Genomic DNA, 14,216 nt, shown 5'->3' with positions numbered 1-14,216 from the left:
GGTTGCCATGGGAACTGCATCCGCAGCGCCCCAGAAAGGAGGGGGAGAGAGAGAGAGAGAGAGAGAGAGAGAGAGAGAGAGAGGAGGATGAGGAGGAGAAGAGGAATGTGAAGTGAAAAAACAAGAGGGGCGGAGGGAGCAGCAGTAGGGAGGGTGATTAATGGAGGAGGAGGAAATGGAGAAGGAGGGATGGAGCGAAAGAGGAGAAGAGAGAAGCCCACTTCTATCAGTAGGAAATATTTGATTCAGCAGAAAGGGTGACCTTGGTGAGGAAGACAAAGGCAGCATGGCGTCCTCGCTCTCCTCCTCCTGTTATCTTACGCTCATAAATGATGTGCGTGCCCTCTCCAGATAGAGGAGAACACACACTCTGACACATTTACTCAACAACAGTTGTGTTGTTGTTAAATATGCATTACTCTCTGCAGCTAAAACACTCAGCAACAGATGGAAATTCTTCCAAAAAGGAAGAAATGAATGGATTTTAATCAGTAGGACCGTGCCAGCGACTTTTAAACCTGTTTACTTCACACCACAGCTACACACTGTCCCTAAGACCCCACTCTGTCTAAGACACCCTCATTCAAAAAGTCTATTTTGCAGTCATTTTGAGTCTCTTTGTAGTCATTTTGAGTCTGTTTGTGGTCATTTTGCATCTAGTGTTGGTCATTTTGCATCTAGTGTTGGTCATTTTGCATCTATTGTTGGTCCTTTTTACTCTCTTTTCAGTCATTTTGAGTGTCTTTGTAGTCAATTTGCATTTATTGTTGGTCCTTTTGAGTCTCTTTTGAGTCTCTTTTTAGTCATTTTGAGTCTGTTTGTGGTCATTTTGCATTTATTGTTAGTCATTTTTACTCTCTTTTCAGTCATTTTGAGTCTCTTTGTGGTCCTTTTGAGTCTCTTTGTGGTCCTTTTGTAACTATTGTTGGGTCATTTTGCAACTATCTTAGTCTTTCTATTTTCCCATGTGGTTGTTTTGTATCTTCTTGTGGTCATTTTGTGGCCCTTTGTTGTTATTGTGTAACTATTTTTGGTAATTTTAAGTGTCTGGGTGGTAATTTTGTGGTTTTGCATACCTTTTGCCTCTATTTTTGGTAAGTTTGTGGTTCTATGCAGTCCCCTTGTAGTTGTTTTTGCATCGTTTCCTTTGTGGTTGTTTCTTTGTTGTTATTATGTGTATGTTCTGGTTGTTTTGTGTCTCTTTCAGCAAGATTTTATGAGTCAGGACCCAGTAGGTCCGTTAGTAATCAGTAATCCATCCATGCATCCAGGTAAACACACGCCAATCCATTTTAAAGAGGAGAAGAGTAGAAAAACCACATGAATGGATGATTTTTTTACTTAAAAAGGACCATAACGGTGATTTCACTGGTTTTATCACGTGTACTTGACACAGCTCGGGTATCGGCAGTGACTTGACACTTTAAGCACATTGTCTTTGTCAGTGTCATTTGCAAAATGTTGTGTTTCATGCATCAGTTACAATCATTCAGTCACGGTGGGTCACAGCGCCAGGTTACCTTTAAATCAAATGAATCCAATTAGTTCGACGCAGTGAGAGAAACAGATCTTAAAAGTGGGAGCGCTGCTGTAGGATCAGAGGAAACGTTGGTCTGATGCATCCCTAACTCCAGGCAGTGACGGGTTAACTCATCTCATTTCTGTTTGATAAATGAATCATCATCGTTCAGTTCCGTTCAGTCAACAGTTAACACTGGCACGCTCCTTTGAACCTGAATTAATCTTCGGAGGGAGATGATGAATTCTTTACGCAGACAATGTGACTAAAACATCCGTCTTATTAGAGACACACACTGAAAGGAAAATAATGAACAAAGCACAGACGCCAACGTGTCTGCACAGAGTCCAATGACGGCGTTCTTCTGCGGACTGGTGGGTCACCTGAACCTCAAGTATACATCTCTTTTTCCTTTCTCCATTAATTTTCACTCTCTTCCACTTTCTCCAAGCTCCCTTTTCCTGACACACTCTCACAAACACTTTGTGTTTCATCCTCTGTTCTCAATGTACCCCCCCCCCCCCCCTCCCCGAAGCAGACTGGCACAGCACTCCCCCCAGATTCCTTCTGCAGTGTCAGGAGCAGACGGGGGGGGGGGGGGGGGGTTCAGCTCTTCAGGGAAACGGGGGCAGGAAGAGAATACGACCACATCGCTCTGACAGATCAATGTGTACTGCACACTAACTGCTGACTCATGCTGTCGAGGAGTTGAGTAGGGCTGGAGGTGAAGGAGAAAGAGAAGAAGAATGAGTGGGAGAGAGACAGAGAAGGAGAAAAGGCAGCGGGGGAGGTTAAGAGGAGAGGAAGATGGGCAAAGTATGAATGGACGTTGCCATGCTCGAAGACAGATCTGAGGGAGGTGGATCTATAAACATCTGTCACAGAGGGTTTGCAGAGGGGGAGGAAGGGTGAGGAGGACGTCCTCATGCTCCCTGCAGGACATGAAGCCGCAGAATAAATCATCAGGGGCTGCAACAAACTTTAGTTTAATTTAATTATTGCTTAATTCAACCTGGGGCAGAAGACGAATGTACAGGGACGCCGTCAGAAACGAGACACACACTGGTTTTAGAGATGTCAGTCAGACAGTTCACTCTCTATACACTATATATATATATTTATATATTGTTTTTAATACCACAATAACTATTAAATGGATTTCTATTAAGATTTGCACATACATTCATGTCCATCTTAGGATGTATGTGATAGAGTTGTAGACTTTTTATTCATGGATTCAACTTCGGGACCAAATTTGTCAAATACCTTTTGAGATTGGACAACACTTAACATTTTGGCTTTTAAAAAAATGTTTATATTTCATAAAGTAAGGTAACATAGTGTAGTGTACTGTAAGTATTGTATTGCCACCAACAATATATTGTTTTTAAATGATCCACTTTCTGTCAAACTGATTAATCAATTAACCATTTCAGCACTGAAAACATCAATCTGCTCGATGCACCAAAACGCACACAGAGGACAGCAGGCTGGGGTTAATAAATCCTGTCAATGACATGCACACGCACACACACACGCACAAGCACGCACACACATGCACACTCGCTCTACTGCACAGCGGTTTTCATTAGTCACTGTAGCAGTAGCAGTCAGCGGGGCCAAAAGCCGAGCTGTTGCTACAGGAACAATCCACAGTGCTTTTCTAAAGAAAGAAATAATTCCAGCCGCTTACACAACAGCACAGAAACTACAATGACAGGAAGACTGAGGAGATTATGTGAACCGGGGGATTTACAGAGTGTCGGTCAAGAGGCAACTTTATCATTAGGTCGTGACTGACACACACAGAGAGAGACCGAGAGAGAAAGTGTGCCGACTCGCACCTTTAACACCATCCAAACACAACAAAACAGATTCAGAAAAGTTCATTATCAACCGTTAACCAGAAGAGTTCTGCATGAGCACGATGGTTTGTTGCCTTTGATGGAGCGAGATCTTCAAACTGCAGCGTGCCACCTGTGAGAATCGAGGATGTGGATGAATAATTCAACGCAAAGCTATTTTTACATTCACATCTCAGTGGGAAAGGTGTGAAGCAGAGGGGAAAGTGTACGAGGGAGAAATCAACCAACAGAAACGTTGGAAGAAGACATTCACATGATAAATAAAGTATAATGCATTCACAGGTTCTGCATAAAGATCTAGGAACCTTGGTGCATTATTAAGAGATAATTAAAAATATGAACGTTTACATTGAAATTGATCCCTAAGCAGTTGCATTATTGTAAGTTTTATTCAACATGGATACACTACACCCGTTTACACAATAAAGTGTTATTTTATGTTCATTTCCATCAAACTAGCGTGACATGATTGCTACCAATGGATCCTTACTCCTTTACATATATTTCATATAATCCCAAATAAGGTGCAGCTCTTCTCCAATGAGCCGAATGCTCAGATAACACTTCCTGTACGTACTTCACAGTAAAAGCCTCCCAGGAAAGAGAGGATTGTGCCGAACTAACCTGCTTTAAGGCTTTTAATGTGAAATACGTGCAGGAAGTGTTATCCTAAAACACACACAGACACACAGACACACAGACACACAGACACACAGACACACACACACACACACACACACACACACACACACACACACACACACACACACACACACACACACACACACACACACACACACACACACACACACACACACACACACACACACAGAATTGTTTATCTTTGAAAGTGGTTTTCTTGTGGGCGGAGCCTAAATCAGTTCTGCTCTCATCATCAAAGGCTCGGCATGTGATGATGTCATAGTCCTTGATGATGATGTCACAGGCTTCTCAGACAGGCCCTCACAACTGTGAGCAATTTAAGCTTTAATTCAAGCTGTAATTTGAAGTCAAACAGACAACTACCCACAACACACGGCGACAACAATGGCACAAGAGCCAAAGAAAGACAATGACATCGAACGTCTGGAGGACTTTCAGAGGCGCGTGGAGTCTAGAGACCTCCAGATCTCTCTACAGGGAAAGTTGCAAATTGCCAACTTGGACAGGGGTTGTAAAAGAGTCCAAATAATCTCTCTGCAGAATCAACTACAGGGTCTCAGGAAAGAGCTGGACTCCGTCAACGCAACCAGGGAGAGTAAACGTGACGAAAGAGACCGTCTCATGGGAGACATGAAAACTGCCCGTTTAAACACGTGGAGTCAAAATCGTCAGATAGACTCTCTCAAGAATGAAGTAGAGTATCTTAGTTTGGAGTTAGAAAGAGGTCAAGCTGAAGAGAGAAAGAAATACGAGAAGGTGAAATCTAGGATATATAACGTCTGTAAAGTGGTTGGGTTTCAGCTAGCAGTGTGCATAGGGGTTTGGGCTGTTAAGCAAATGTTTTAGAGGCGGTCCAGGTCATGGGACGAGGACGACAGTACAGTGACTGTCCGTGAATGTCTGAACGCCGTAATGCACCGTATGGCGACATGGTGGCTCAGTACAGTGACTGTCTGTAAATGTCTGAACGCCGTAATGCACCGTATAGCAACATGGTGGCCCTGTACAGTGAGTGTCTGAACGCAGTAATGCACCGTATAGCAACATGGTGGCCCTGTACAGTGAGTGTCTGAACGCCATAATGCACCGTATAGCAACATTGTGGCCCTGTACAGTGAGTGTCTGAACACCATTATGCACCGTATAGCAACATGGTGGCCCTGTACAGTGGGTGTCTGAATGCCCTTATGCATCGTATAGCAATATAGTGGCCCTGTACAGTGGGTGTCTGAACGCCATAATGCATCGTATAGCAATATAGTGGCCCTGTACAGTGAGTGTCTGAACGCCATTATGCATCGTACGCCGTGTCCGCGTGGGTTTCCTCCGAGTGCTTCGGTTTCCTCCCCCACTACAAAATTTGAATGCATTTAGCATCAGTTGCTAAAAAAAATATATATATATTTTAATGGTTAAATAAACAAAAAAAGAAAGAAAAGTTAATTGGTTCCTTGTTGCATTTCCTGTATTTTTGCTTTACCCCGTGAAAGATGCCGATAATTGAGTCTTTCACAGAGTTGTAAACCTCTTCTACAGACCCAGCACCAAACGGCACAGACAGACAGGTCTTCTGGATCCCCTGAATGTCTCATTGATTGTGATTTGTGTGTGACAGATGCAGAGAGTCTGCAGTCCTAGCAGCGAACAGCGGGAGTGCTGCAGTCGCTGCTGCGTGGAGTGCATGTAAACACACACACACACGAGAGAGAGACACACAGGGAGGGGGGGTGGCTTGGTCTCATCTATATATAGGTCTGAACAGCAGCACAGCCTTAAATATTGCATTGCCTCTTCTTCAGAAATAAAGAAAGGGGGGAGACAGAGGAGAAAGAGAGGAGAGATGAGGAAGTGGAGGGGGGCCGTGAGGCGTTCGTGAGGCTGAGATCAGTACAAAGGGGATATAGTCAAAAATAGGAAGCAGAAAAAAGGCATGAAAGAGGAGAAAGGGGGGCGAAGGACGGGGGGGGGATAAAGACAGGAGGGAGGCTGAAGGCATGGGACTCTAATCCCCCACCTCCTCCCTTTCATGCAAAATAAGAATTAAGCATTTCTGAATTTCTCTAGACAACTGGTGCGTCATGGCCGATAAGAGGGTTATGTTCTTATGACCGCGTCGCCAAGAATCTCTGAATCACTTCAGTCGGAAGCAAACTTGGTGTGGTATTGATAAGTTTCTGCTTTAAAACCTGAGCCCTGACACTATAAAGTGTAAAAACCAGTCCAGTCCTCAGTAAAAAATAAATTCATACTAACATGAAAAATCAGATTAACACCAAACGGACTTGGGAAACTCATCTCTCATCTCATCTCCTCCAAAACAAATCACAGAAACTCAAGGATCCAGACGCAGCTACGACAAGGAGAGGGTTTATTCCCCGTGGCGGTGTCATTCTGCTTTGGCCTCGCTGTCACTTTGAGGAGGATAAAGTGTTGCTTTGTTGCTGCTGTAAGCTGCCCCTCTGCCTGCTCGCTATTGTGCATATTGTGCACTGTGCAGCATGCTGAAGGAGAGATAAAGGTTAAAGCCACATCTACAGGGAGCTGCAGCGGTGGGGGACACTGCATGCTAAAGATCATACGGTGCAGAGACACAGACACGGTCGCATGAATCCCTTCCCCATGCAGATACTCACAATAAGCAGTCGGAAATACATACACACACACACACACACATTTTGGCACATGCCGGTGGAGCCTTTGTTCTGCCGGTGTTGTGTAAAGTGATGGATGAGTCGGCACGAGAAAGCACATGGAGGGTCATTAAAGGAGGCCCAGTGGAGGCCGTTCTCAGCACGACACCCCCAGAAAACTCCACTGTGGGACAAGATACCATCACAGAACAGACGGATAAAACACACACACACACACACACACACACACACACATGCATGCACACACGCCAGCAGAGAGACGCAAATCAATGCATTTGTGGAGGAGCTAATTCAGTAATAAGAGAAATGAGAGAGCATCAAAACAGCAATCACAGCAGGGGAAAAACAGAGCGATCCAAACATCTGAAAACAAATGACTTCATGTTTTTTTACTTGTTGATGTGTTTATCTCCAGTGAGTTGGTGAACATCTCCCACAGCTCCATTACAGAGCTACCTTTAGAAGATTGACTGTTTCATTTCCAGGGTCCCCCACTCTTTCCCAGAGATAAGTTGAATTTGGTGCATTTACATGCACAGCAGTTCTTCTTGTATACATGAGCGAGGGAGAATGGGAAGAATGACGGAGTAACTCGACCTATGGCGCAGCAGGTGGCGCTCTGCCAACGTGCAGCTGGTCAAAATACGGCTTTTTTTCCCCTCAGTTGACCCTTTTCCCAAAATCTTAAAACTCGGAACGTAACGTGTTTACATGCATGAATACTCCGGTTACTGAAGGAGTTGTCTAAGTCTCTTAACTGGGCTACGGTGTTTACATGGTGTTTGAGAAACCGGGTCATTTCCTTAACCCAAATATAATCAGGTTTTTAAACTGCAGGTAGACGTATGATCAGCAGCAGCACGCGCTAATATACTCTCTCTGTGGAAGTCTGTGGCTATACAGTAACTTATATATGACTTAGAATTTGAAGGTTTTCCAAAAGAAACTTTAAGAAAACTAAATTTGGTGCACTGGGTTTAAGTGGCGATTACGAACTGCAGTAAGTAGAGAGAGGTGGCCTCTACCTTCTCCATCGTGCAGAGGTCATTTTTAGTTAAGCAAACTACTGTAAAGTCCATGTTTTCAAAGCATTTAAAGACATTTCAACAGATGAAAATATCAAGGTACCTGTAAATAAATGATTAATTAAGCTTTCGACCACATCTTGTTGCCCATTGTTCCCCCACCTCTCACCTCTTGAAGTGGCTAAGTAGGGTGCCAACCAGCTCCCCGATGCGGCTCTCATTGGCAGGCACCATGCCCTGCAGGCACACCACGAGATCCCGACTGTCCTTGGTGTGGAACACAACCAGCTGGTCCTTCCCCGGGGACACACTCAATCCCGTCACCTGGGACAGAGATGGATAGAGAGAGCGAGAGAGAGGACACACAATTAAACACAGATAAACATGGACATAGAGATCAGAGCCTAACTCAAACATGTGGAAAAGGCAGGAATGTGTGGTGAGAAGCGAATCACATAACCATCTGTGCTGTAGATAAACATGAATACAGACACAGATGCACATCAGGGAACTTGAGCTGGTGCACCCCCAGAGGAGAGAAGAGAAACCTTGATAGTTAAAAAAAAGGTTCTGTGCAGCTCGATGGGGAAAGTGTTGGTGCTCACGCCGCTTACACGCGTTCTCCAACTGCGTGATTCATCAGTAAGAACTTATGACCTCACTGAAGACATTTTGATATGTGACCGTGAGCGCAGGTGTAAATAATAAAGTTAATAATAGCTGAATTCAGTTGAAGGTATGGATCAAGTTTGGCTTTAACCATGAATTGGTCGCCCCAGACCAAGTGTATTCCTGCATCAAATGTGCGCTCTTGGTGGGGTCATGACGCCTGATTCATTGCCTGAACGATCAACGATCTGGTTCTGCAGATGGATTTCAAGCATGTCAGAAATTTGAGTCTGCTGTTTTGTATTTTGAGCAGTTCCACGGTCAGATCACCCACTGCCATGAGGTTGTTTGATTTCATTTAATTCAAATATTGCAGTAGTATTTTACATGTTGGGGCTAAAATAAAACTGAACTTTGTCTGCATTTTAAATCCAGATCAGACCAAATATTCCCGACGAGACGTGCAGGTCTGCAACGAAACGGTTTAGTCTTAGCTCATATCTTCCGTCTGAACTGGGCTTAACAGACATCAGCTGCTCCTTAGCTCGCTCTGTCAGTGGATTGGTCGATAAATATATAACCGCCCCCTGGCAGCCACAGTTTTCTTACCCTGCACGGCAGCTGACTAATCGCAATATCGAGAGATTGAGAGATCACGTTATCACGCGAATTCATCTCTTCAGGCTCCAAGTAATGCATTTCTGTTCGGAGCAAAAGTGAGCTGACCAACCCGTGCCCTGTGAATGACAGTGACTACGACAGTGATGCGGATACGTGGAGGTTAACGTAGGTGCTGCAATATCAGTTAAACCAGAATTACGAGAAGAGCAAAAAATGGCAAAAACAACAGTAACAGTTTCCACCCAAGAAGGCTGAAATATGGCATGGAGGTCAAGTGTGTGTGTGTGTCTTTGTGTGAATGCAAAACCATGTTGATGCATGCATGTATGTGGTTGCAGCCATTGCAAATGTGTGCTTGTTTTCTTCTTACTTTCTGTTCATAGAAGAAGAAGAAGAAGAAGAATTACTTTATTAGTCCCGCAACGGGGAAATTCGATTTTTTCACTCTATTATTATTCATGTTACACACAGGCTCGAAATACACACACATTCACAAACAGGACCTATATACATGCAATAAAAGGAGAGATCTTAGAGCGAGGGGCTGACCAGCGCCCCGAGCAGTTGGGGATTCGGTGCCTTGCTCAACAGCACCTTGGCAGTGCCCAGGAGATGAACTGGCACCTCTCCAGCCACCAGTCCACACTCCACTCATGGTCAACAGAGGGACTGAAAGCGGCGACCATCCGGTTCCCAGCCAAGTCACCTATGGACTGAGCTACTGCACAAAGCTTTTCTCTGTTTGTCAACGTTGAGTATGTGGTCAGTTGTCAAAAGAAAAAAATAATAGTACAATAAACAGTAAGTATGAAAGCCTTAACAACAACAACAACAACAGAAAACCCACTGCACTAAAGTCCCAGTTCCTTTACTGTGCTTGTTTCATGTCTCATTATATTCTTATGTCTTTCTAAGATTCAGGTAATTCCATAAAACGTTAATCCTCAAAAATCCATGTACAATTATGACCTGCTTTAGGATGTTTTAGTAAACCATCGTGTGTTAAGAGCTGTATTACTTCAAACTCTTGTAAAAACTGAGCCAACACAAACCTAAAACACTGCTCTGGTGTTCTCAGTAACTGGGATTTCTACCTCTGGATGCTTAAATCAGCACTTGCAGTAGAGATTTATTGATTAGCAGCATCCCAAAGGTCCAATCGAATTTTTCCACTCAACCCCCCCAACCCCACAAACAAAACACCAACCAGGCTGACAGGGGAATCCCCCGTGTTGCGGTTGGGTTGTTTAGCTTCACCGGTCTTCAAAGCAGACACAACAGGAAGAAACCAATATCCTCGTAGGTAAACACATCTCAGGAGGGGAAAGCAGCTCATTAAACCCTCATTCCCTTTCTCTTTTATACGCTTATCCCTTTTCCCCCATCTTTCCTCATCTCCCCTCCCTTTAGATTTCCAGCCGTTCATTTCTCACTTAATGCGTCTTTCTGAGCTGAACTGAGGAAACAGCCACAGGACATTAATATCCACTCACCAGACTGCAACGCCGAGACAAATCCTCCAGCAGAGGAGGACGGGCTGAGACAGGTTGCTTCCGGCGGCTAAACAACCAGCTAGCTTATTTAGCTCCGACATGACGCCTGTGACTTCAGAAACAAACACTTCTTCACATAATCACCATGAATTAAAGCCTAGAGCCATGCCTCTCTGTCGAGCGTACCACCCACAGTTAATTACAAGGAGACGATTGCATTTACATTTATATTAAAGGTTTAATTGATTGGAACGACGGTCGATGTTCTAATGAGTCGGGTAATGATACGTTCTGATTTGTTTCCTTGTTTCATTTTTTCACTGAATCAGTTCGACATTTGTTCGAAGGCATTTTTCTTTCCCCCCGCCATCTGTTCCAAGTGTTCGTCTGAAAACTCGAGGATGGGGATGCGTTTCCTAATGAAAGCAGTCCATTTGTGTTTGTAACACACTGATGAAACGGCGATCTTACAGGCTTATGAGCATGCAACACTGAGTGAGATGGGTCCAGTCTATATATTTATTAGATTTGTTAGATTGTGCAATGTTGTCATTTTTTTTCAAGCCAAGATTTTAAATATTATCAAGGTTTTATGAAAGCAAACTCAACATACCAAGCAGAAGATTAGTTGCAGTAATTATCAGAGATGTTTGTCAGTACGTGAAATGACGCCGATACTGCCTAAAATTCTTGATCTTGGATCTTGATGCACCGATACAAAAACACGCAATTAAGCCCCTGAAAGAACTTTGTAGTGTAATTCCGGCGCAAAATCATCCCATGGTCTTTTTCAGCACTTACATACATCACATAAGCCATCGAGACAGTTTTTTTCCATGTATGAACTATTAACCAAGAAATCTTGGAGAGTGACTAACAGCCGAACATAGCTAACACTGATTAGCTCGAGGCAGTACGGTAAAGGCATTCAAAGGTCTTTTTTAACCACTAATGCTGCTGAAAATAACAGCAAACCTCTGCAGCAGCATGAGAAGAGTCCCTACACACAAAACAAAGCAGCAACAGCGTAGTTAGTGAAGCCAGAGTTTATTAAAAGAGTGTTTTAAAGACTTACCTACTGGCCCCTGTACCAGCTCCTCTCATAGTAAAGTCCATTACAGTGGATTACCAAAGTCAATCCCAAAGGAAGGAGCCCATTGGTGCTTTGTTGTGTGTGTAGGGACTCTTCTCATGCTGCTGCAGAGGTTTGCTGTTATTTTCAGGGAGTTTTATGCATCTCACAGCACCGTTTTGACCGAGGAGGACTACACAAAGCTGTTTAGTAATGCCATGTTCCCAAAAAGAAACACTAGTGGGTGTATTTTGGTGAAAGCACTTAAGTCCTTGTGCAGACTGGAGCTTTCATCAGGTGCTCTCTGGTCAGTTGAGGACATAATTTGAACAGCAGATTCAAATTATGTTCTTATATTCTTATGGGAACAAGTTATATAACGCACCCCAACTGTCCTGTAAAGAGAGATGGGGAAAAAAGCAGCGGGAGCTTAAATGAATATGATATAATGAGCTACGCTGTGCAGCCACTCATGACGTGAGGCTTTCAGGGCACCAGTGATGTTTACGGGGCAAAGCGTTGCCTCTGAGATGCTTCATCCCCATCTCATGAACGGCGTTTTGCATAACTTAAGAGCTTATCTAATGACACCTTTTGGTGCATTTAAGAAAAATCTACTGAACATACACAAACTGACAAAGTGTAAATGTGTATTGTGGTTGTTTTCTTTCCACTAGTCCAGAAAAAAAAGACATTTTAAGGAAGCAAAATACATATTTAAGTCATTTTTCATAAAAATCGTGGTTTCTGAGAAGATTTGATTTAGAAATCTACGGACGCAAGTAAACAAAGTGAAGTAAATAAACACCTAAGGGCGCACTCACACTGTCCTTCCGCACCACTCCCCGGGCTTTAGGGTCCTTGCCCCCCCCTCCAGGCCCGTTTGTACTCACACTACCTGGGCCTCGGCGAATGCTTCTTGCTGCCTATACATCATCACGCCGTAACACGTCACACGCATTGATGACGTCATGGCGATGCGTGGCTTTGTTTCCAGATCTTTCCGTAGACCTCAGAGTTTTTGTGCGTCTTGTCGACTGTTTTTGAATCTTTTCATCGACCAAATCTGCAGTAAACACTCCACCTCACACCAACGTGAACCTTTCACTGCCATTGTTTTAAATGTCCGCGCATGGTCCCTCCTTCTTTTTTCTATGTCCCAACAGGCGCACAGGAAATGACCTCAGAACTGCCGTAGGCCTCGTGCTTGTGCTCGTACACGTGCGCACGCTCGAGCTCGTACATTTGCAAACGTGTTCTACAAAAGCCCACCTCTCTCAGACGGGCCGTGGACGGCCAGCTGGCCGCAGTTATGCGCGGAGTGGTTGCACTCACACTGGTCAAACGCACTAGACTTGACCCGAAAAACCTGTTTTGGCCCGGTGCGGAAGGACAGTGTGAGTGCGCCCTTAATGTGTTTTTTGGTGCATTATAAAAATTATGCTTTTGCCTGCAGAGTATGTTTATATGTTATCCTTAAAACCAAAGTCTATCCAGTCACACTACAGTTGTGGGTGGTGTTAAGAAACAACAGACGGAGGTGAAGGGATCAACGGGTTAATGAAAAAACAACAAACAAGGCGAGAAAGAGAAAGAAACGGGAGCCTCTGGGATCACAAACAAGCCTCGCTGGGGGAGAAGAAAAGAGTGCACGTACAGCAGACTGATCTGTGCACATGCCTGAACAACACCAGACATCAGCTGATCTGCCCTGCCGCTCGGTATCCATGACAACGCTGTCTCCTGGGAAGTTGGCATGACAACGACGGGAAAGAGAGAAGCGGCAGCAGAGAGGAGAGAGAGGGGAAAAGACAGCAGTAGATAGGGAGAGGGGTGAGATGGGGGTGGGTGGAGGAGGAATTTAAACGTTCCTTCATCTGTTTTTGTTTTATTCAAGAAAACGTACAGTGTTAGAGGACTGGACGATATTCTGATATAGATCATCGTAATTCAATAAATAAATGGTATGAAATAACAACAAGAGAGGTGTGTTTTTGTACAAGCGTGAATTAAATACGTAACAAATATTAACTACTGCGTATTTGCAAAATCTTTAGTGCAAGGATCAGAACGTAAAGTGTTGTCCAAATGAAGAACGGGCATTGGTTTTTCAGCATTGTGATAGAAACATTACAGACGAGTGTAAAGGATAAACATTTTTATATAGTTTGGATGATATATTTCTACCTTCTTCCAACGTCTAAGGCTGCGTTCACACAGCGTCAGGCAGATCTGGAGCTGCAGTGACGTCCCGTCGTGTTCTTTAACACCTTAAAGCAATTCTTACCTTTCTTGCAAGTCCCACGCTCTTTCCCCTGCCTCACCTCTGACGCACCCCCGGACACGTGCGCTGAGAGAAATGCTGTGTTTGAGTGCAATGGGAAGTCCGAAGTTTCGGACCTCCAACTAGGCTAAGTGCACTGGAATACCTGTCAAAGTGGAACCTCCTACTATCAAATTCAAGGGAGATCTACCTACCCCGAATTCGATAGCAGGAGGTTCCACTTTGACAGGCATTTCAGTGCACTTAGCCTAATTGGAGGTCCGAAACTTTGGACTTCCCATGGTAGTCGAACACAGCATGAGCAGGACAAGTGAAAGAGAGCAACGGATGATGTAAGTATGATAAAGATAATGCATTCTGTGGGTAACAGGGGCGGGACTAGATAAGCTGTTGCTTCTACCACTTTCCCTTTGC

At 44.1% G+C, this 14,216-nt stretch overlaps 1 protein-coding gene across 1 annotated transcript in view; it reads right to left on the bottom strand.

Moving 5' to 3' along the window:
- myo1d (myosin 1D) overlaps window positions 1–14,216 on the bottom strand; it is a 108,998-nt gene that overhangs the window by 22,109 nt on the left and 72,673 nt on the right. The window contains exon 21 of the mRNA XM_083932761.1: window positions 7,893–8,047. Coding sequence (XP_083788887.1) covers window positions 7,893–8,047 — 155 coding nt within the window. The remainder of the gene's footprint in view (window positions 1–7,892; window positions 8,048–14,216) is intronic.

This window comes from Echiichthys vipera (assembly GCF_963691815.1).
Source record: "Echiichthys vipera genome assembly, chromosome: 18".
Taxonomy (NCBI): domain Eukaryota; kingdom Metazoa; phylum Chordata; class Actinopteri; order Perciformes; family Trachinidae; genus Echiichthys; species Echiichthys vipera.
This window is presented reverse-complemented; position numbering and strand designations above follow the sequence as displayed.